Here is a 23,218-nt window from a genome sequence, read left to right as displayed (position 1 = left end):
AGCCGGGCTTTGTGTCCTTTATTTGATTACCTGAATATAATACTACCACCAATGCACTTTCGACAACAAACGTTACGAGAAACAGCGCCCTACAGATCAATCACTCTAGAAAAGCCCTCGCAGACAGATACGAAACAGACACACAAGACAAAAGGCAAAAAAAAAGGCTCGAATAGATTTACGTAAAACTACTAATGTAACCAGATATTTAGGTTGTAGGCTTGACTACATCATCATATCCTGCGTTTTTTTTCCACAAGTGAAACAGGTGCAAGGAAAAGGTAGGCGGGACAAAAACCGCATGAAAAATATTTTTTTACTTTTACACGTGGATGAATATGGTTAACGGATATATTCTTGCGGATTAATCAACAACAAAAAACATGATAACACTTCTCAGACAGTGATATTGCGACGTGCAGGTTTTCCTTTCAGAAAGAGTCCTAACGTTAAGCTTTAAAATGTAATAACATGGTTATGCATTTTAGATATTCTTGAAAAGCAAGTAAGTGTTTGTTTTACTGGTCCATATGGAAGCCGATCTAAAAAGGACACATGCAAATGTTCTCTAATTCAAAGAGAAAAAGAGGGAGAGGGAAAAAACATTCAAGTGTTACCTTGATTCATGAGGGACACGGTGAGCAGACACGTTAAAAAGGCGGTCCGCTGCATCTTTCTGCAGTCTGCGATAGTTCTGCACTCCTGAGAAATAATATCCTTGCCTAACGAGCGTCGTTGTTGGATAATGTTCTGGAAAGTACAACACTCGTTGCGTACGTCAGTAAATTCAAACTTTGAGGTTAGATCCCCACGTGTCGCATCTGTTGAAGCGGTGATGGGCGGTTATAAATCGACAAGGAGGCTCCTCCCCTTTGCCCTGAACCTAAACTGATTTAACCAACCTACTAGAAAACACTTGACGAGACTTCTCTTATCTTGTCCTGTGATGTTCTGCGGTTTTATTTAAGTATCATTTTCGTAATATTATGTTTCACTTCAAACAAAGCTGACTCAACAAGGGTTTCATGAAATTCCCTATTTGATTTTACTCCCTACTTGCTTTTATTTATGGGTAACTAATCTTCTCACAATGTTTTGGAATGATTCTGGGACACAAAATTAGTTATACTTGTGTTATGTAATAAAAAAAAAATTCCATTCAGCTACTACAACATTATTACCACAGCATTAGTTTTAGACTGATTGCATAAATTTGAATATTGACTTGAAGCTTGTGAACCTTAATAAGAATGTAACACGGTAACCTGGATAACCTGGATCCCATTGATCGCTATTAATTCATTCTTTCATATATACACTCAACAGCAATAAACTGTAAGCGCCCACACTACAAATAAGAAGAAAAGCAATTGTAAATACATAATTTTTGATTCAAATGTTTTATTTTCTTCAACAATTTAACAGTATCATCAGCTTACATATTTTTACATCCTTTTAACACTCCCTTTCCCCTCCCCTACTCGACAGTGGCAGTTACAGTAATTGGATGTTGCTGTCATAAATCCAGTAAATACAAATAAATAATATAATCTCAATAAATAAAAAGCACACACACAGAAAATATTAATAGTAAAAATTATATTTAAAACACAATAATAATAGATAAATAAATAAAATATTTGCACTTTATCGTCCGTCTCACCACAGTGACCCTATTCATCCTCTAAAAATGCCAAATAATTTCCCCAGCTTCTCTGATAAATATTCACTTTATCACAGGCTCGTAGTCAGCCTGGTGAAAGAGGAGGTTTTTGCCATTATACGCCTCATTTTCTATTTAATTATGACCGTTAAATACTGCATTTTAGTGACATTTTAAGCACTATCCTGAATTAGCTTGTCGGATGGTCATCATAACCACACTTTTTGACTTTTATATGTTCAAATCCAATTTAATATATTGGATTAATATATAATTAAACCTTTTTATTGTTTATTTTTTGTTTCAAGAATAAAGTCCAAGATTTAGAATTAAAGTTACTTGTAAAATGTCTTTTTAACAATAGAAAAGTGAAAGATGACTTCTATTACATCAGATTGTATGTTTTCTTGCACAGATGGGTGTTGGATCCATGGAAAATATTTGCTAGCATTGGCCAAAACTAATTAGCTGAAGTCACACCGAAGCGACAGCTAACAGATGATTCTTCTGGTCCTAAAGCCGTTTTTATGGATTATTTTTGACTATGATGGCATAGCAGTCAAAATAGGAGGAATGAGCTCATGTATGGAATAAATTCTGGACCTTTTCAGTGAGGGGTGGGTCTTCCCAATTACCTGAACCCCCTCTGACTACAAGCAGGTATCAAGTAATCTATATGTAATCTATAAGTAAGTAATCTGTAATCCCCAATTCCGTAACCCATTCTTGAAATGGACCTGCTAAATGCCATCCCCTCATTAAGATTTGTCCTCCAATCATAATACTTATTTAAATCCACTCAGACATCTTCACACCAGACCCCAACATGCACCGGTCTCTCAGTACATATTCCAAGACAAAACAAAAAGCAGCATCCAAAAACATCCTGAATGTAATGCACTTTAACCAAGAATTCCTTTATTTTTGAACATGACCACATGCAGGGCATGGATCAAATTTCCTTCTTCGTTCTCACATCTCCAACATTTAGCAGACCTTTAACCCAAGCCTGAAAAGCCTACTCAGAGCCCAATAAAACGATTAAAGTTTTAAATTGTATTACTCCTAAATTTCTTGACATTACTTTACAGTTTTGGCAAATTTTCTTCCTAAGTTCATGGCTAAATGTACAATTTAGATCTTTACACCAAACAGTTTTAAGCGCAGAATGGAAACTGCAGCCCATCATTTTCATTAACCATTTATAATACAATTATATTTATAATAATATTATAAAAAATTTATAATAAAGGGCCGTTAAATGGTGAATAACAAAACATATTAGGGTGAACTAACTTTTTAAGAATTCAATCTCTTATGTCATAACATCATGGCCATTATATAAGCAACATAAAAAACAAAATAATGTAAACAATTTACATCAATTGATGAAACAAAATATTACAAAATGTTGATGAATTGGCAACAAATTATTTAATTCCTGACCATAATGTGTTTTGAGCTTCATCAGTATTATTGGAACACCATTTCCAATCATTTTTAAACAGTATGTGCCTTGACATGTATTTTAATCCCCAGTGTGCCTAAGGCTGCAATAATATACAACCACTAGCTATGGCCATCAAGTTATATGCAAAACATAAAATCAGGTTAAACCGGTAGCAAAGCAAAACAAGAATCTTTTTCACAGCCTGATACAATCTACTGAACCTGGTACCATTTGCATCATTCTTTTTTTCTCCCTCCATTATCTAACCCTCCTCCCTGTTAGCCACCAAACCACCTTTTTTTCTCCTCTTTTGCATTTTATTGCCCCAATATTAGCTGAAATCCCCCATCTCGCACACATCTCAAAGGCAGGTGGGCGAACGGGGTGGGGTGTTCCCTCATCTCATTCGGTTTGCATTGTACTTCCTCACACCTCCTAATGGCCTGCCTGATAGATACGAGGATGAATGAACGAAGAACAAAGGCAAACCACGACGATTCTCTCTCAAAGGACAACTCAGAGAGAGTTCATAAACAGGGCACAGTACACTCGTATAAAAGATTTTGGTTGCTTGTTCAAACTACTTATTTAAGATGAGCTGAAACAACACAATTCTTGAGATTGTTTGGGGACAACTTAATTATTTTATGTTCAACCCAACCAAATATGTTACTTAAAGGGCACCTATTGTACCCCTTTTTCAAGATTTGAGATAAGTCTTTGTGTCTCCAGAATGTGTCTGTAAAGTTTCAGCTCAAAACACCATCAGATTATTTATTATACCTTTCAGAAGTTTGTAATTTTCGGCTCATGTAGCTGTTGCCTGCGCCTTTAATGCTTGTTCTCCCCGCCCACCGTTCCCACGTGCCTGTCAGAGTGTGCTTCAGCTGCGTCCCAAACCACATACTTATGCACTATTCTTTGCCATTTTGTAGTATAAATAGTGTAAGTAGTGCGTTCACACTAAAAACTCTAAAAATAATAAGTACACTTTAATTACCCGGATGATGCACTCATTCAGCCGTTAAAATGAAGTGTGGAATGATGGACACTTCACGCACTCAACGACTGCAGGTTTGCCTACTAGCGGAAGGGGCGGAGCTATTGCGCACACATGTTGGATAACTTTATTTATTTTGGATAGTGAAAGCAAAATTCTCCTACGAGTGTGATTATAGCGCCTCCCGATGGTGAATGCGGTAATACTCATGGCAGGTATTATTTGATAATTCGGTCGTTTATTTCACTGATTTGGCAACTGTCAAACGTCATCAGGGAAACGGTTTGAATTTCCGCTTAGTTAAAAAACATTAGTGTGCCATTTGGGACGACACTACATACATATACTATCCTGTTGAGTGTGTAAGTGCATAAGTACATAGTGCATGAGTGCATAGTAAAGTGTGCCATTTGGGACGCAGCTTCTGTCTGCGACAGATAAACAGCACAGATCTTACGTAATAATAATACTACAGTAAGAACTTTCCTAATTATTATGATGCATTTGTTGTAGAGTTGTTAGAGTCACACACAGTGTCGTTACAAGGTTCACGCATGCACACACAGATACACACACACATCACACGTTTAACTTTGCACTGTTTTTGCATGGCAAATGTAACAAGTCACACGTTTATCCCAGATATATTTAGCCAACAATACATTTAATGAGTCAAATGCATTAAGAAATAATAATTATCTATGAAGATATTTTGTAAATTTTCTGTATCGTAAATATATATACACTGTAAAAGATGCAAGATGCTGGGTTCCACATGATCGATTTGTGAAAACATAAGGGAATTAAGTTAACTTATTAGTTTTTACAAATTTAAGTGGATTGAACATAAAACAATTAGGTTATCCTAAAAAAAAAAAAAACCTTAAAAATTGTGTTATTTCAGCTTATTGTAAATAAGTAAGTGTAATTATTGATTACTATGCATTGCTAAGACGTTAATTTAGACCACTTTAAGCACAATTTTCTGAATACTCAGATTGTTCAAAGAGCTATCTTGGCCAAATATTGACCAATCCCTGCAAAATAAAAAGGTTTTATGACAAAAATTTACACTTTATTACTGGTTTTGAGGTCAAGTGACACATGTAGTAGGGACATTCGACCAGAAAAGTACATTTTCTGTCCCTGAAATAAAAATATAAATACAGTAAATAAAAAGTATTTCATCCCAAAAATGGTTGATTTCTGTGAGTTTTTCTGTAAAGCAATATGTCATTCACTTGGTTCTCAGATTTTTGTTCTTTATTTAAAACGACTTTACAAATTTACAAATCCTGTCATTGTCTTTGTTCTCAGCCCAACCGAACACACAGTTTTAATAGTTTTGTTGTTAAAAACTGTTATTTAAAAGAAAAAAAAGTCTTAAATAGCAAGTATTAGTTGTTATCATTAAAAACATTTGATTAAAACATTAAATTATAAATTCTACAAATAAATATTATTTAAAAATTGTCTTCATTTTTCTGTCTGTCCTGTCACATTTGCATTACATTTAAACATCATTTGAGGAAGAAGCTGAAAGTGATCAAGGATGTGTTTTATCATTGAATTGTATGATTTAATGCTTGTTTTGTATCATTACTCTGAGGAGGACAAGCTTAAAGGTCAGGCTCTGTCGCATTTCTTAAATGAGAAAATGCACGTTTCTGGTAGAATGTTCCTTCTGCTTGCTGATTACGTCACTATGTTTTGGATGATGGCATTTGTCTTATGTTATGCATGTACAAACCAACAAAACAAAACAATATCCATTCAGAAAGCAATCCTGATAGAAGGTATAGAAGCGAAAGTAAACTGGTTTTGGACAGCAGAGATGTTGGATCAGCTTGTTGATTTGAGGCAAAACTTCCCAGCAAGCATTTTTTGTTTTTCATCTAAACAAAAAGCATAGTCCATCTTGGCTAAAACAAGGCTAAATTTGGGCTGTCAGGGAAAATCTAATAGACATCTAATAATAGGCCAAAACTAGATGGATCATCAAATGAACAGAAACGAATGACTACACATATAAAGTCTGTCTATGGCTATTTGACAACTAGTTTTGAGCTACTAGATGTATATTAGATTTACAGCCCAAGTTTAGCCTTGTTTTAGCCAAGCTGTCTATGTTTAGATGTCTATTAGACGTCTATTAAACACAAAATTGTTTGCTGGGTATAAGCTGTAAAAATGCTGGGTTCCACAAAATTCCTCCATGTTGTCCCAACACAAACCGATTAAGTCAACTTAATTGTTTTTACAAATTTTAAGCGGATTGAACATAAAACAATTAAGTTGTCACCCCAAAAAACGGAAACATACAATTGTGATGATTATTTCAAATTAGTTGGAACAAGTGGCACAAATATTTTTTAAGTGTAGCGTTTTCCTGTTCTGTTAAAATAACTCCAAATTACAATTTCTTCCTGTCTGTCCTCCACCGTGTTTACTATGAAGTATTGAATGATACTGCAAGATTTCCCCATTCAAGACTCTGGTTGAAAATCTTGGTCTGTGTGTTGTGTTGTGTTGTGTTTAGCACATCATGACACACCACACACTATATGAGCAAAATGATGAAATCAAGTATTTATTATCTTCATGTTTGTGGTCTCTAATATTTTGAAAACCTTATAAAATAGACTCTTATTGTGTAGCCGCTTTACTTCTATTTTGTAATTTGATGGTTGCATGAACTCAGCTTGCTTCGATTTGCCTGACGCAAATGAACAAAGCCGCCTGCAGTTTTGCATTTTAGACAAACAAAGTGCTGAATATTCCTCACAAGAGGATTCTGTGATGGCGACACCTCAGACAAGGTGAACCAGCATTGATTAAAAGCATTGGCCTCAAATGAGTACAAATCAGGGGCCCCAAAACACGTGCGAGCTTTGTTGGCAATTAAAAGTGTGAGAGAGGGAAGCTGAAGAGTGTGAATGAGAGCCTGTAAGCAGCAGAGCCTCATTATGCTGAATGTAATGGAGGATGGAGGACGACACTTTGACCCTGACGTAATCTACAGGTTTGTGGGAGGTGTTGGTGACCTTAGTGACCTGCGCAGTGTCAGTCAATAGCCAAACTCAAATGCATGAACGCTTCATTAGTTCATCTCACTGTGCTTGGCAGTGAGAACCCAGGGAGAAGATTGGCTTGTTTGTTTTAATTGCTCACTGTTGCACATTGCATTTAATATTTGATTTTATTCATTTCTGGAATTGAATTATTTGTATTTACACAGCATAAAAGTAATAATTTTGTACAATATAAATATTATGCTTTTGCATTGTACTTATGCTTGTTTAAAGAGCTGCATGTAATTACATCTGTAACTGGAATTTTTATTGCACTGTTTACCAACCCTTACACCTCAACCCACTTTTAAACCTCTCCATACCACCAAACCAGTTACTAACCTATACCTGCATCCCACTTCAAGAGCATCAGAAATGTTCTGCAACAAATTATGAACACAGTAAGTACATTTGATTTTAGATGTAAGTATAAATAGTAGTAAAGGCCATTTAATATAAAGTTTGACCTTAATTTTAATAGTTTAACATTTCCAAAGGAGCTGTTGACATGGAATTGAACCAGATTTTGGTAAAAATGAAAAAAGATTTTTGTTATGTTCATCTGAGACTTCAACAGAGTGTAAAAATCTTAATGGTTCTGTGGGTCTTGACTATCAAATCTGATCTTTAATTTGTATTTTCTATTGGATTCAAGTCAGGTTATTGGCTGGGCCATTATACAGCTTGATTTTTTTTTCTCTGAAAGATTTTGAGAGCTTCCTTTGGATCATTGTCTTGCTGAAATGTCCACCCTGGTTTCATTTATTAATTTAAACTGACAAAGGGCAAAGGGTTGCTGAGTAACTAGAGATTTTAGCTGCTGTCTGGGCTTTCACTGCCTTGCTACACCTCCCTTTCTTCGTGTGTTCAATACATTTTCTCTGCATCTTTTCTTTTTATTACAAATAACTATAATTGTAAACTAATTAGATGTGTTTTCTTTGCATATATAGATTTCTTTAGTTGTTACCAACATCAGAAAATAAAATAAAATCAACATCACCTTTAAAAAAATGTCTTCTGTGAAAAATTATGTGTTCAATACTTATTTTCCCAACTGTATGCACAAACGAATGAACTAAAGCAAAAGTGAAAACATCAAATCTTGTCCAGACCTCAGTATGAAATTCTTTCATGCAAATATTATACAATAGTTTTATATTAATTTTGTAATTACAATGAAATTACACACATGAGCAGATCTTTCTTTGCTTGAAAACCCATGAGCCCATGCCCTGCTGTTATTTGAGATACTATTTAAATTAAGTTGTATTCTATTCTATTCTATTCTATTCTATTCTATTCTATTCTATTCTATTCTATTCTATTCTATTCTATTCTATTCTATTCTCTTTTATTATTTTCTATTCAATTCAATTAAATAATTAAAAAATAAAAATTATTATATTATATTATATTATGTTATATTATATTATATTATATTATATTATATTATATTATATTATATTATATTATATTATATTATATTATATTATATTATATTATATTATATTATATTATATTATATTATTATGATTTAACATATTTAGTTTAGACTTTTGAAGCACTTTAGACACTTAATTTGAGAGTTTTGTGACATTATTCTGGTGTAACCACTAGTTACTTGATCATGACATCATCCTGTGAAAATGACCTCACAGGCTCTGAAAAACTGAAACAGATCATTTTCACAGAGTCTTTAGGATCAGATAATCCTTCGGCCCTCTGAGGCCTGTTAAAACAAAACAAGCACAAACAAAAACACAGTATAAAGACATACGAAGAACACTTTGGGGCAGGGAGTTTTGGTTCTTTTTTCTCTGTATTGTGATGAATTTCTGAATCACTTTTTGTTCAAAGAGATGACAAGTTCATGAGGCAGCTCTTGAAATGACTTTCATGTGTAGTAAGTTGCTAAATAGCACTTTTTTTTTTTGCTGTTTTGCTGTGAGGTCTGAAAGACTGATCCAGCAGATCCTGTGCAGGTGATGCACAAATCATTAGAGATTAGAGCTTTCAGCCTTGGGCCGTTTTTTGGTAGATATGCCGGTTTCAGTGTTTTTCAAAAAAGAGTCCAAGCGAGAACAGCTCTCAGCCTCAGGCTTTGAACAACAGGGTGTCTCCGTACATGTGTTCTCTTTAGCAATGTAATTTATAGAAAACATGCTGCTCACAAAACATTTTAGCATGTTAATGAGGAAGTCACTGGAACAGTCGCTCAGAGGCTGAGATCTCGTTGTCTTTGTGACTGACAACTGCAATTACTGGCACGTGAGTTTCACAATGTAGCTTAAATTAAAGGATTGTAATAAATGCACTGTAAAAAGAGATTAGTTGACTGCTTAAAAGGGAGTAAAGCTGTTGCTGAAATATGTTAAGTAAATGAACTATGTGCATTATTATTAAAATGTAGTCAAATTATGAAGTTAACCCTCCAGTCATGTGAACAACACATCTCTTATTTTAGTGTTTTTGGTCAATACTGAGTGACCTGTTTTGACTGCTCCTAAATTAGTACAAAAAAAAAAAACATTTTTCACCACCAAATTTTTACTGTGTCAATGTCTTTACGTAGTGTGTAACATGAATTTATATATTATTGATATAGGCTGCGAAAATGTATTACAAAATGAACAATATGACAGAATTCAAAATACTTTGTTTCATTGCCAATTGTACAGCTCTCTAAAATAACTACCACAGGGTCCAAAAAACCAAAAGAAATTGAAATAACCAAAGAAACTGAAATTTTAATCCATCTGAAAGATTTATTCACCAGCAAAGCACAAACAAAACAGTATCCTTTCCTGTGTACTGAGTGGTCAAATTTTCATGCAGTCCTCTAATAGTGTACTAGGTAATAGTGACTGAGGGTACAGACAGTGAGATTGGACACAGAACTAGCACTAGTTATACTTTGGTCAATTTTTAGCAAGATACTAGTGGTCTAATCCAATAAAATAATTGATGCTCAGATAAAAGTGCTCCTATTAGACCCAGGGGTAGGCTAAAAGAAAGTAGGAAAGTAAAAAGAACACACACACACACAGATGGGTTCACATACCAGACACCTGTCCGTGTAAAGATATGGTTTATGGTTTCAAGTTGGTTCACTTGGGAGGATCCAACGCTATCTCAGTTTGTAACTTTTTGACTTAGTGACTAATTTGTATGAATTTGTGATCTCATTCGTACAGTTAAGTATGTTTTGCTTATCCCCCAAATACAGTTGGGTTTAGGGGTGGGATTGGGTGCCATGCCTTATTTTTAAAATCATACAATTTTCGTACAACTGAAATGAATTAGCCACTAAACTGGCAAAACTTAAAATTTCCTTGTGAGAAATAATTTCCTTGTAAGATCAGGCTGGAGGATCAGCATAAGCAGGGAAAAGAGATGTGTACCTGCAAACAACATTGTTCAGTCTGAAATGTGTGAGTGAGTGAGTGAGTGAGTGAGTGAGTGAGTGAGTGAGTGAGTGAGTGAGTGAGTTGGGGGTGGTATGGGGATGTTTTTTTTTTTGTCTGATGGATGAAGATCTGGATACCCATTAAAAGTCTGGATACCCATTCATTTCCTATGGTGGTCACTTTTGACCGGGAACACTACAGTTGTAACAAGATTGAATAAAACACTCAAAATTCAATGAAAGAGGTGATCGACACTTAAATATGTGGAGGATCTCATAAAGCCTTGAGGCAGTCAGATGTAAAACACACTATTTATGAGTCTTTTAGGTTGTAAATCAGTCAGATTAGACCTGAACACAACATAAGGGATAAGGCAATTTAACAAGTACAAGTTACACTGGGTTTTCTCCCTTTTTTTAAGGTTATGTCTGCTTGTCACTTTAAAGGTTCAAGACATTAACCTTTCAAAGCACAAGTACATTTTTTTAAATTTTAAGAGATTTGTGTGTGTTGAGCATCAGCTAAGACAACGTTAGCACCTATTAACTTTTATTGTGGGGAAAACTGAATCATTTTGAGCTTTTGTCAGCTAATTTCATCTTCCCGGTTTAAAATAATTTTTGGGGCAGGATCAAAATCGGTGAGGTGTAGTACGAATCTGCAAGTGGAGTGATTCGTCCTCACGGTTTGTGTCTCATTTTATAAGCCAACTAACAACAATTGTTCGCTCCCCTCTTTCTCCCCTTGCTCTGCTGGCCACGCCCACTCTTCCCTCTGCTTGCAGAGCTCCACGCTCATCAATGAGCATTTTTTGAAAAAATTCTGAGATAGACTGGAACTGAAAGAGGGGGGTGTCATGGCTCTTTAAAGAGAACAGGTTTACACACATTTTAAAAGGATGGTTCACCCAAAAATTAAAATTGCTTCACCATTTACTCTTCATTGTCTAGTTTTACATTTTTATGAGTTTCTTTCATCTATTGTACACAAAAGACAATATATACATTTTAAATGCTGGTAGATGGTACCCTTTGACTTTTATAGTAACTATGAAAGTCAATGAGTGCCAGCTACCAGCATATCTTCTTTTGTGTTCAATGAAAGAAAGGATCTCAAATAGGTTTTGAACAAGTAAAGGGTGGGTAAATGATGACAGAGATCTTATTTTGGATGAACTATCCCTTTAATTAAAGTTACAAATTGTTTTTTTACAGTGCGTGTAAAGTGAAGTCCTCATTTGTTTAAAACCAAATCACCAACCAAACCAACCAGAGTCATATAACACAATATAAACTCAGTTTTTTAAGTTGTTTTAACTGATAATTATGATTAAACTTATTTTTCCCCAAATTTGAACATCATTCTGGTTAAAAATTAAACAAAAAAATATTTTTTGACATCTGATAAGATGCTTTAAATTAACACTGAAAAAAAAATATATTAGCACTGGTTTCAAGATGCTGAAGGATTTGTCTCACTGTTAAAAATGCACAAAAAATACATGTATTTGTTAATGTTTTGGAAGTATTTTTCAATGTTAACTAATAATAGCAAATGGAAAGTGTGACCCATTTTTTTAGTCTATGGGCTAATTACATGCTAGAGAATGCTTTATGAGAACTTAGCAGCTTTAAAGTAAGTGGTTTAGCATTGGGTTTAGGTTTCCTGACCAAATATTTCTATTTAAGTCACTATAAAAGTTAGTGTTACCTTTTACACCATTACAGACAACCAGAGACATGATCACTGTAAATTTAGCCTAAAATACATCTGTGATATGTAGTGAGACACAAAGTGCAGGAATGCAGCTAATGTGGAGAAATGTGAAGTGAAATAGGAGCTCATCTGACACTGTAAATAATCAGTTCTATCTCTTATCAACGCAGAATACAATGAGTCAATGAATGTTTTATACTTTGTCCACACTGTTTGTTATAATGTGTGAAGCATGAAGAACTGAATAAAAGTCAAATTACGCTTTGAGCAGTCCACTTTAAACAGGGCAGCATCATATTTTGTATTATTCAGGAATAAAAACGAGGCTGTGAGTGATAAACAAAGCAATAACTAGATAGAACTGGAAACAATACGGAATATTGAGATGAAAGCTGATGTTCAGCTGATAGCTTTATTTTATGTTTATTTTTATGTATTAACGCACTGTGAATCTTATCACTATGAGTTGGGAAAATTGTTTTCTCTCAGATCATAAATTGGATTGTAAAGACATTAAGCATAACATCCTTGTTTTATTCCTCAATAAATTAAATTTAATGTCTAACTTCACTAAGGTTTATAGAATGCATTAGTGCTTGTCCGATGTTTCAGCAAACATTTGTTCCTGTAACATTTATCCATGAGGATAAAAAAAGTTAATTTTGTTGTGCTGTAAGCCATAAACCAAACTAAAAGCTATAAGCAAATCACAACATTACATAACTTTATTAAGATCTGTCAAGTAGACAAAGGTACAAGACTGTGCAATTAGCTTTAATTAGGGGAAAAAAAAACTTGGCTATAAGCATATAGCGAATGACAAAGTCCATAAAAAAGACAGAAACCTTTAAATTAAACTTTAGAAAAGACAGAAAGGGTATAATTTTAATTTGTTTTTGTTTATGTACAAACAATATTTTTCATATGCAATGCAAAGAATGCATATTTATTCAAATATTTAAGTATTTTTTAGAGTGCAGGAAGATTATTCACAGTGCTTCATTACAGTGGGTGGAGCTAAAGATTTGATTTGGTGTGCTTTGTTGACTGGGGCTTTTTGATTGGTATAACTTCTGTAAAGCACCATGGGTGATGTCGTTTTTATAAACAAATTCCACTATTAAACATAATTTCTTATTAAGTTAAGGTAAAATGATGTATTTAATATACAATTATTAATCTAGGAGCTCACTGGCAGTTAAAAATTATTAGAATTGTTCAATTTCCCCACAGAAACAATGAATGAAATACCTCTGATTGGCCATCGCATCAAAGAAATCATCAGATATGCCTGTGATCAATGCTGTAAAACACAGTGTAACAAACGTGTTGTGATGAACACTTGTATGCCTTCTTGAGTTTACAGCCTCAACTGAGGTTTCTTTTACTGTCTTTGCTTGCCGAAATTTTACAAATCATATTCATTCATAATTTATTAATACTTAATTGAACTAAAGTTGGCAACTTTACACTACCTGACAAAAGTCTTGTTAACTATCCAAGTCTTAGGAACAACAAATAATAACTTGACTAGTTGATCATTTGGTATGAGAAGAGTTTAAATGAAAGGCAAAGGCATTATGCTTATTTAACTTATGTGTGCATATTGTAGTGTACATATGAAACTCTAGCTCATTTTACACAACGTAGCATTTGACACAACATCAATTCAATTGATGCACATTTCATCATTTAAATCTTAATTAAGCGACCAAAGCTTTTATAATTCCTCATGAAAGAAAATTTCTACAATAATTTATAGTAAAAGCTACTGTTTATTGGTTTTGAACCATATATTAAAGTGCCTGAACTAATCTGTTAATATGTAATATAGTTACCTGTTGTGGATTATAGATGCTATGGTAATACAACACCCATAGTAATATAAACAAATGACTCAATACTTTTTTTACTACTATATATATGTACTATATGAACTACAATACACAATAGTTAAGTTTACAAGTAAAAACGTGTGTGTGTGTGTGTATACCAATATATATTACAGTTTATCAGTTATAGTCAATACGCTGTAGCATTCATTGACAAAGTTTTGTACTGTAACTACTCAGTGCTATCTCACAGCAATTCGTATCTTTTTGGTATAGTGGCTAACTCGTATGAAATCGTACAATCTCATTCGTACAATTTATTATGATTTCTTTATGCCCCAATGACGGTTGGGTTTAGGGATGTGGTTGGCGCCTATTAAAATTTGTACGTTTTCGTACGACTAAACTTATATTAGCCACTTAACTGACAAAATAGTTACTTTCCTCGTGAGATCAGGCTGAAATACTATACTAAGTACAGCACAGTTTACTTTAGTTCTATAATTAATATAGATTACAACACTGTAAAACCCTAAATGTTAAGGTAACTCAAACCGTTTAAGGAAACTGGTTGCAACAAACCATTTAAGTTCAAAAACTAATTAATTGAGTTAATTTGAACTTAATCCATTTGAGTAAAAGAAGCAGTCTAAGCATAGTAAACTGTTTGAGCAAAAAGTTAGAGCAACACAAACCATGTGAGTAAAAATTCTAATCTTTTCGAGTACTGTGAACGTACTCCATTTAAGTTGAAGTAATGACGTATTTAATTAACTCATTACCTTCAACACTGAGTTTAAAACTCTTTTCAAATGAGTAGAATTAACTTTCAGTAAATTTTGAGTTAACCATACTCGTTTCATTTGATAAAGTTACTGTTGGGTTTTACAGTGTAGTCTTTTTTTTTCAAGTGAGCTGTAAACTTTTGAAGACCAAAAAAACCTGGATCTAAAGCTTTAATCTAAGTAATCTAAAACAAATACTTTAATGTGTCTGAACTAACATTAGAGTGAAGCCACATGTGTGTGAATGACACAGTGTTAACTCCAGAGCTCATAAGGAAATAGAGTGAGGGGCGGTAATTGTTGTGTATGTGTCCTTTTCAGCAACTTTAAGCTTCCTAATGCTTACAGGAATCAATCAATTTGTGGTTGGTAATGGATGAAGACCATCTCGCAGTTTGTGAGAGCTTTAGCATGACCCGGAAAATGCAAAGCATCCATTATCACAGCGTCTGCTGAGAGCCCTTCACCTTCTCCTGCTCCATATGTGAGTTTATAGCTCCTCTTTTCCCCAGGGTTCTTTCCCCCTTTCTTTCCAGTTACACAGATTTGTAGCATATCAAACTGTGCTATTATAACATTTCTAAAAGAGAAGGGCTTTTTATTGTACTTCCACTTGCACTACAATTATGAGGTGTTTTCCTTTTCGGTCATTTATTTAGCATTTAAAAAAAAGGCCCAATGATATAATGTAACATAAAACAGCAGGCCGTTCTTTTGTACATTTCTAAAGGGCACAGAGTTTGGGTTTTTATAGCTTTTTTGTGTGATGCAAGGTTATATATGAGAAGCTTTTATCAGAGGATTATGATGGTACGGGCATGTAAATATTTGATAACATCTAAAAGGACCTAAAAGGCAGACCACATGTAGAGATCCTTTGATATGTTTGATGTTCGAGTGCTATAAAGTCAACATGCACTGCAGTGTCATCTTAGTCATTACATTAACCTGAAACTGCTGAAGGTGTAGGATATTATATTTCACACTAGACAGCGGTCCATATTATTTATTATTTTCCTATACGTTTATTTTAATGGTCCATTTGTTGAATTTAAGTTACATTGCAACTAATTCTTGGGGTTAGGTTTAGTGTGTTATTTAAGTTTCTTATAATCAGTAAAATGTCTGTTGAAAGAGCAGTATTAACAGATATTAAGCAGACGGTTTACTAATACTCAAATGGACCATCAAAATAAAGTGTTACCAAATAATCAAATTAAGTATGTAGAATCTGAAATTTGTAATAACCAGTGTGGGCTTTATCATTTCAGTTATGGGTATATAATCATTTATAAATTGTTTATAAATATCAGTTTGTTCATTTAGTCATCCATTTATTTGATTAAAAATAAAAAAAAAATAATTTATGTTTATCATTTATTATATTAATTTTTTTATTTGATTTCTTTATTTTATATATTTCGTATTACTTGTTCTGCTTAATAATAATAATAATAATAATAATAATAATAATAATAATAATAATAATAATAATAATAATAATAATAACTCCTTACATTTATATAGTGCTTTTCTTGACACTCAAAGTGCTTTACACGTTCAGGGGAATGACCTCGTCCACCACCATTATGTCATTATGTAGCATTCACATGGATGACGTGACAGCAGCTAAATTGTGCCAGACCTTGGGTGTCGCGGATAAAAGTGAAGACCGGGAGGGGGGGAGGGGGGTTGTCGTAGATAAAATGAGGAAGGCGGAAGGGACGCCTGCAAATTCAGTTGGGTATTGGAAACTGGATTTGTTGTCCAAATACCAGGAGAAACTGACCTTTCCTGATAAGATCTGGCGTCCGGGGCTGGATCTTATTTATCTGGCATGGAGACTGTGATTTAACAAGTATAATAAATAAAGCAAAATGTTAAAGAAAAAAAAATAAAGATACATGTTTCTCAAACTTATAGCAAAATTAAAAATTAAAGACAATTGTTTAAAAAATATCATTTGTCAATTTAAATTTACATTTTCTGTGGTGGAATATTAATCAACTTTAGAATAACTTTATCCAAAACAAGTGCTTATTAAGACCCCAAACACTTCAAAATTGAAATTCTAAGCTCATTTTTATGTAAAAATTAACACCATGACCTTTGAACATCCACACAAGAGAATGAACTGAATGAACAGCGAATGAACAGCGATGCCAAAAAAAAAACAAAAAAAAAACAATAAAATAATTAAATAAACTAGGGCACAAAGTAAAATGTTAATCTTTTATCACTAACTGTATGATTTATTCATGCCATAATGCATGCTGGGAAACTAACAAAGCCCTTAACAAAACAACAAAGACTGTGAAGTTGACTGTCTGTTATTTTAGTTCTGCCAACTTTCAGGTGAACATTGCTGCTAAAAACAACAGTGTGCTAAAAAAAACTCTCATCTCTGCCTCACTGACCATGTGTGGAAGCTAATTGCTTTCAAACAGTCTCAACATTTACACAGACTTGTTTAGCAAACAATGTGATGCCCGCTCAATCCTATGGTATATTTGAACTAATATTTATAATACTGAAGATGACATTAAAATGAATTAAAGGGAATTTATAAAATTAGCTTAATGCTAACTTTTCTACAACCAAACTGTTTTTTTTTTTTTTACTTTGATTTATACCATGTCCTCTTCATAATAATCTCTAGAGTCACTAAACCCCATTTGTGATTCATTTTAATGAAATATTAGTCTTCTCCATCCCACACATTTACCCTGTATCGTGTATGTTTATCACTTTCGTTGTGCATCAAAGCAAAATGAGAGATTTCAGATGCTCTGGTTTGCTGATAACTGCAATCCTGGAGTCTGTCAAAGCAAGACCAGACGTCCAGACAAAAGCTCGGTATCTGAAACCGAGATCAAGATATCTGACAGAAAACAGACCGAGACCAACATGAACAATATTGTAAGCAGTATCAGTCATTGGGTGTTGTCAGGGCTTTGTTGCTATTGTTTTTCTTTGATTAGCATCAAGTTAGAAAGTAACCAAGACAAGCCCCTGAAAACAGAGACAACAAGATCTAAACGCAAAAATTTCAGGCAATTAGTATAGTTACAAATATCACCTTGGTAAACACTTTTAACAATTTAGACGCTCATACAAGAATGCTTGCAGGGTGAGGATAACTTATTTAACTTAATTAAAAACTTTACTTAACTGGTATTCTGGTCTTTGACTACCAAAATGGATACATTGTACTGAATATAAAGTGCTAAAAGCAGAGATTTGAATTTGATTTGAGATTAGAAATTGAATGAAATACATTATTAAGAAGCTTCAGTTAACACAAATGAAAGGACATCTACAAAGTGAGGAACTGGAGAACTTGTCAGCTTGTTTCTGATTAATGGCATGAATATAACCATGCTGGGAGTTTTCAGAGTTGCATAAAAATATGAAAGCAATGAGTTTCCTCCTGTTTAGTTACCACAATGCAGAACAAAGTCAAATGATAAGGCATGACGTTTTTTTTCTTCTTTTCATAACTCTGGAATTTGCTTGGCTTTTTCAATTGCAGTGACCAAAACTGAGATAGCAGAAACGAGACTGTGGAGGGTCTGATAAACAGAATATGTCATATATATTTATATTCAAGAACTATTTCTAAATTTTTAATTAAAATCCAATAACAATAAACAAAGGTAATAGAAAATAGAGGGTTATAAAATGAAAATTCTAAATATATATTTAAAAAATCTGCTAAATTAAATTTTTGTGTGGACTTCTTAATTTTGCTTGTAAATCAGAATTATATTTTAGATTTTATTGGGGTGTAAAATATATTCCACCACATTATTAAATGATTTTCTTAGATTAGTACCACTACTGCAAATGTCTTAACTAATGTTTAACCAATAAATCAATTTGCAAATACCTAATTTATAGCTTCATGTTCATTTAAAGACAAAACTAAAATATGAATATGAAAATCTGTCATAATAAACAGTTGAAGTCAGAATTAGCAGCCCCCCTTTGATTTTTTTCTTTTTTCAAATATTTCCCAAATAATGTTACAGAAATAAAATAACAGAGCAATGCAGTTTTCACAGTATGTCTGATAATATTTTTTTCTACTGGAGAAAGTCTTATTTGTTTAATTTCATCTAGAATAAAAGTAGTTTTATGTTTTTTATAAGCCATTTTAAGGTCAAAATTATTAGCCCCATACATTTTTTCAATAGGCTACACAACAAACTATTATATTTAGAAATGTGTTAAAAAATCTCTCCATTAAATAGAAATTGGGGAAAAAAAATAATTCTGACTTTAACTGTATATATAAGATAAAATAACATACAGGCCCATGGCCAGCCTGGAGAAAGGCGTGGTTCTTTTTTCTTAAAAAGTGGACCATTTTGCAGTCTTTTTCTATTTAATTATAAGGTCGAAAAAGGTTGATTTTCAGAGACATTTTGAGCACTTGTTTTACATCAATTATCCTTTACATAATATGCATGATATTTACATCAATTACATAATATATCATTAGAGAAAAATAGGAAACTTTAAGTTTAAAATGAAAAAAAAAAAACTAGCTTATTTTCATTTAAACATCATTCATTTAAATAGCAAACTGGCCAGCCCATTCAACTTTCCTCAGTCACGCTGAAGCACAGGATTCCGCTTGGTGTTAAAGCCTTTTTCGATTATTTCTCACAATTTATTATGGCATAGCAATTAAAATAGGACAAATGAGCTCATGAATGGGACAAATTCTGACTAGTGTCAGTGAGGGGTGGGTCTTTCAAACCCGGCTATGGGCCTAACATATGAAGAGTTCAGATGCAAAAATATTGAAATGCCGTCTGACATTTTCTCCTAAAATGAGCGTTTTTTTCAGCCTCCTATATTTATGTTCAGTTATTTTACTTTAAAGGCTGAAAAGAACTTATTTGTGACTATAAAATTAAAATTACTGAGCCTACACACAAGAGCTAGAGAAAAATGTTAATTTTAGAAGAAAATAACAAGTGGCATTTAGAGGTTTTTGCATCTAAACTCTTCATATATATATAAAACACTAAAGGAACACTGCCATGTTTTGTTACAAAAAAGTGTGAAAAATGCTATAAATATTAAAGAAAGAGGAAGCAGCGGAGACATGTTTCATCCTGTTGGCTTTGTAATTCTTTGCAGGTTTCTCGTGGAACTGTAGATGTCTGTTTGAGATCCTGTCGTGCCATTGACTGAATTTCTCAAGCCCTCTGGCAGTTTTGTAGACAAAAAAAAAAAAGAGATTTGCATACATGACCACATTCCAAGCGGGGTCAAACTGCCTGAAATTTCCAAAACCCAAACACATCCGCAGCCAAAGATCTGCCTAGACATCTTCACAACTGTCACTTGTCATTCTTTCACACTCCTTCACTTCCCCTTCACTGCGTCTCTCTCAAACATGATCATTATTAACTAGTTTACATATGTCCACATAGACAGACAGCTTCCTCTTGCTGAATGTACATGTATCGAAATATTTTTGACCATAAAACTACAGCCTCTGAAAGAAATCCCGTTACAAAGAGCACATATTTTTCATTGTGCGCTGGACAATACCAGTATTTGTACTCTAAACTGAAATGTCTTTGCATCTCTTGAGGCTATAAATCTTTAATGAAGTGGTTGTCTTTGACTCAGAGTGCAGAGATCCTTTCACTCCTCCATATAAAAGAACGTCTAAGCTGCTTCGTGAACCGGTAAGACTTGTATTGAGTGACTCATAATGACTGCATGAGTTACTGCGCGGAACTCTGAGAGTGTTGTGACTAATTTGATGTAAAGAAATGGTGATGTTCCAGTAAAATAAAGGAATCAACTGGATATAGAAACTTTTGATTGAAGATTGTACACAGTAAAAAAAAGCTGGGGTCCACCACGCAATCGATTTCTGTTGGGACAACATGATGGAATTAAGTTAACGTAAAAGATTTTACAAATTTAAGTGACTCAAACATAAAACAATTAACTAGTCCTAAAAGAACTCAAGAATTGAGTTGTTTCAGATTATTTTAAATATGCAGTTTAAACAAACAACAAATCTTTTTCTAAGTGTAATGTGTTGCTCTAAAATTTCCAAAAAACTATCTGCTATCATTTATTTAATCTTGTGCCATTCCAATTGTGACATTATATTTTTGGTTGAACACAAAAAAGCTAAAGAGATAAGACAAAAGAATTAAAGATGAATTGACTATAATTAAGTATACTTATTTATTTAATTAGGTATACTATAAGTATAATTTTTTAAGCTGTCATCTTTCTGATAACATGAAAAATATGAACCTATTGCTGTGAAATACTAATGTCTACATCATATTTTTATAATACACAGGCAAAACCCTAACAGAAAACAATTATTAAACCTTACAGTAACACACGGCACTGAAGGAATGCAATAAACATTTAACAATGTTTAATGTACTGTACAAATAATAATAATAATTATTATAATAATAATAATAATAATTAAAATAAAATTGAAGTGCCTCAAAAGGTTTTCTGGGAAGCTTTCATCTTAATGAATATTACTGATAATCTTTTTAACCATATTTCTATTGAAGCTGTACCATAATTTTACTGTATTTTACTACACATGGTACATGTGTTGATTGTTTTATGATAACAGAAGAATTTGCTTTGGTTTTGCAGTGATAGAAACTGAGAGGTCAAGTTGAAACTGTCCATTTCGAGGAAGTGCAATACAGTGCTGACACTGGTAATCTGAAACTATCATTTGTTCTTGGTAATTTTAAAGCCAAGGTGAACATAACATTATAAAACAGTTTATTTTTTTATGAAATATGTAAACAAAAAAAATATATATAAAAATAATGCTGCCTTGGCTACTAACTAAAATGAGTAAGTGTAAGTAAAAATACTGTATGTTAAAATAAATTAAAGAGATATTATCATATCAAGAAAAAAAGAAAACAGAAACAGGTGAGGTGTAAAGTGTGAGTGAACAACACATCGTCATGGTTGAAATCTGTGAAACACAATACAGAACTGAGGCTATGCAGAATTATACATAAAAAACTTTTTTTTAAAGACCAGGTTGATTAGTCCTGTAGTGTCGTTAATAATATCACGCAGGTGATGGAGCGATACTTTAAAAAGTTTAAGATAATGTCAGATTATTGCTGTAAATAGCAAGTTTTATTATTTGATTTAAAGTCTGTACATAGGAGGAAAATCTGCACAGGCTGAGAGCTGTGCAAACTAACCCTAACCCAAACAAACTAGTTTAAGATAAATCACGGGACTGGGGAAAAACTGAAATTGCTGTACTATGTTAACAGTGGAACTTGGGAACTTGTGAAAATAAAAGGCAAAAAAATATATATATAAATGGTTCTAAACCTACCAAACTGGAGTTCTTTGGCTTGTTACAATAGCAGAATGCTCTTTGGTGTTAAATGTGTTTTATTTTATTGCTTTTTTTTTTTGGCAAAATTAATGATACTCAATTTTTAGCTAAATACATTAATAAATGTAAACTGACCCTGAAAATGAATAAACATTGTTTAATAAATCAGTGGAACAGGACATAGAAGCAGTGAAGACCAAGTTAAATGTCTTCACAATCCTCTATATTGCCTTTATGTCCACTATTGTGAGTGTGTTTTGCTTAAATTAAGTGGCATTTTCTCTCAAAATGATAAGGTATTAGTAGGCCCACACGGAATCTGCGCCCGCAGAATTACGTAGATTTTCTGCAGATTTTCTGCAGAATTCCGCAGATTTCTGCAGATTTTAGCCTTGTATTGTTTCTGTTTATTTTTTTTAAGTAATTGTGTGTAAATATAAATTTATTCTGTTTTTTTATTAATTACAGTAATAGTATTGAGTAATATGAAAATGTTCATCTTATTTATGTACAATGCAGTTTGTACAGTAATATTTTCTGTCTAGTGGAGATATTATATGAGAGACTTGCTTTGTCTAACAAATAAAGTGAATCTATTTGGATTTGCTATTTAAACATTAAATAAATGTTAAAAAAGGTATTACTTTTTATTTCACATATTAAGGTTTTAGTTATGATACTGCCAAAATAATTCAGCAGAAATCCACAGATTTTTACCAAAATTCTACACAGAAATAGCAAAAAAGTCTGCAGATTCCGTCTGGCCCTGGGTATTAGTTTTCACAGCATCTGTACAAAAATTGGTTTGTAGTTACAGTGTGTCTGCACCTTTTGTTTTTGTTGTAAACAAGTAAGGCCAAAAATGGAGACTATTTGATACAGTTACTGTGTTAAAAAAGTGGAATTATGGGAT

The 23,218-nt window shown here is 33.1% G+C and overlaps 1 protein-coding gene across 2 annotated transcripts in view; it reads right to left on the bottom strand.

Moving 5' to 3' along the window:
* alcamb (activated leukocyte cell adhesion molecule b) overlaps positions 1-833 on the bottom strand; it is a 40,529-nt gene extending 39,696 nt beyond the window's left edge. The window contains exon 1 of one of the 2 annotated variants that reach the window (NM_212634.3): positions 618-833. In NM_212634.3, coding sequence (NP_997799.3) covers positions 618-672 — 55 coding nt within the window. In that variant the 5' untranslated portion in view covers positions 673-833. The remainder of the gene's footprint in view (positions 1-617) is intronic. The other variant, XM_005157504.6, reaches the window with a different exon arrangement.
* Between the last annotated feature and the right edge of the window lie 22,385 nt (positions 834-23,218).

This window comes from Danio rerio, chromosome 15 (genome assembly GCF_049306965.1).
Source record: "Danio rerio strain Tuebingen ecotype United States chromosome 15, GRCz12tu, whole genome shotgun sequence".
Lineage (NCBI taxonomy): Eukaryota > Metazoa > Chordata > Actinopteri > Cypriniformes > Danionidae > Danio > Danio rerio.
The sequence above is the reverse complement of the archived record's forward strand: the minus strand, read 5'-3'. Positions and strand labels throughout refer to the sequence as shown.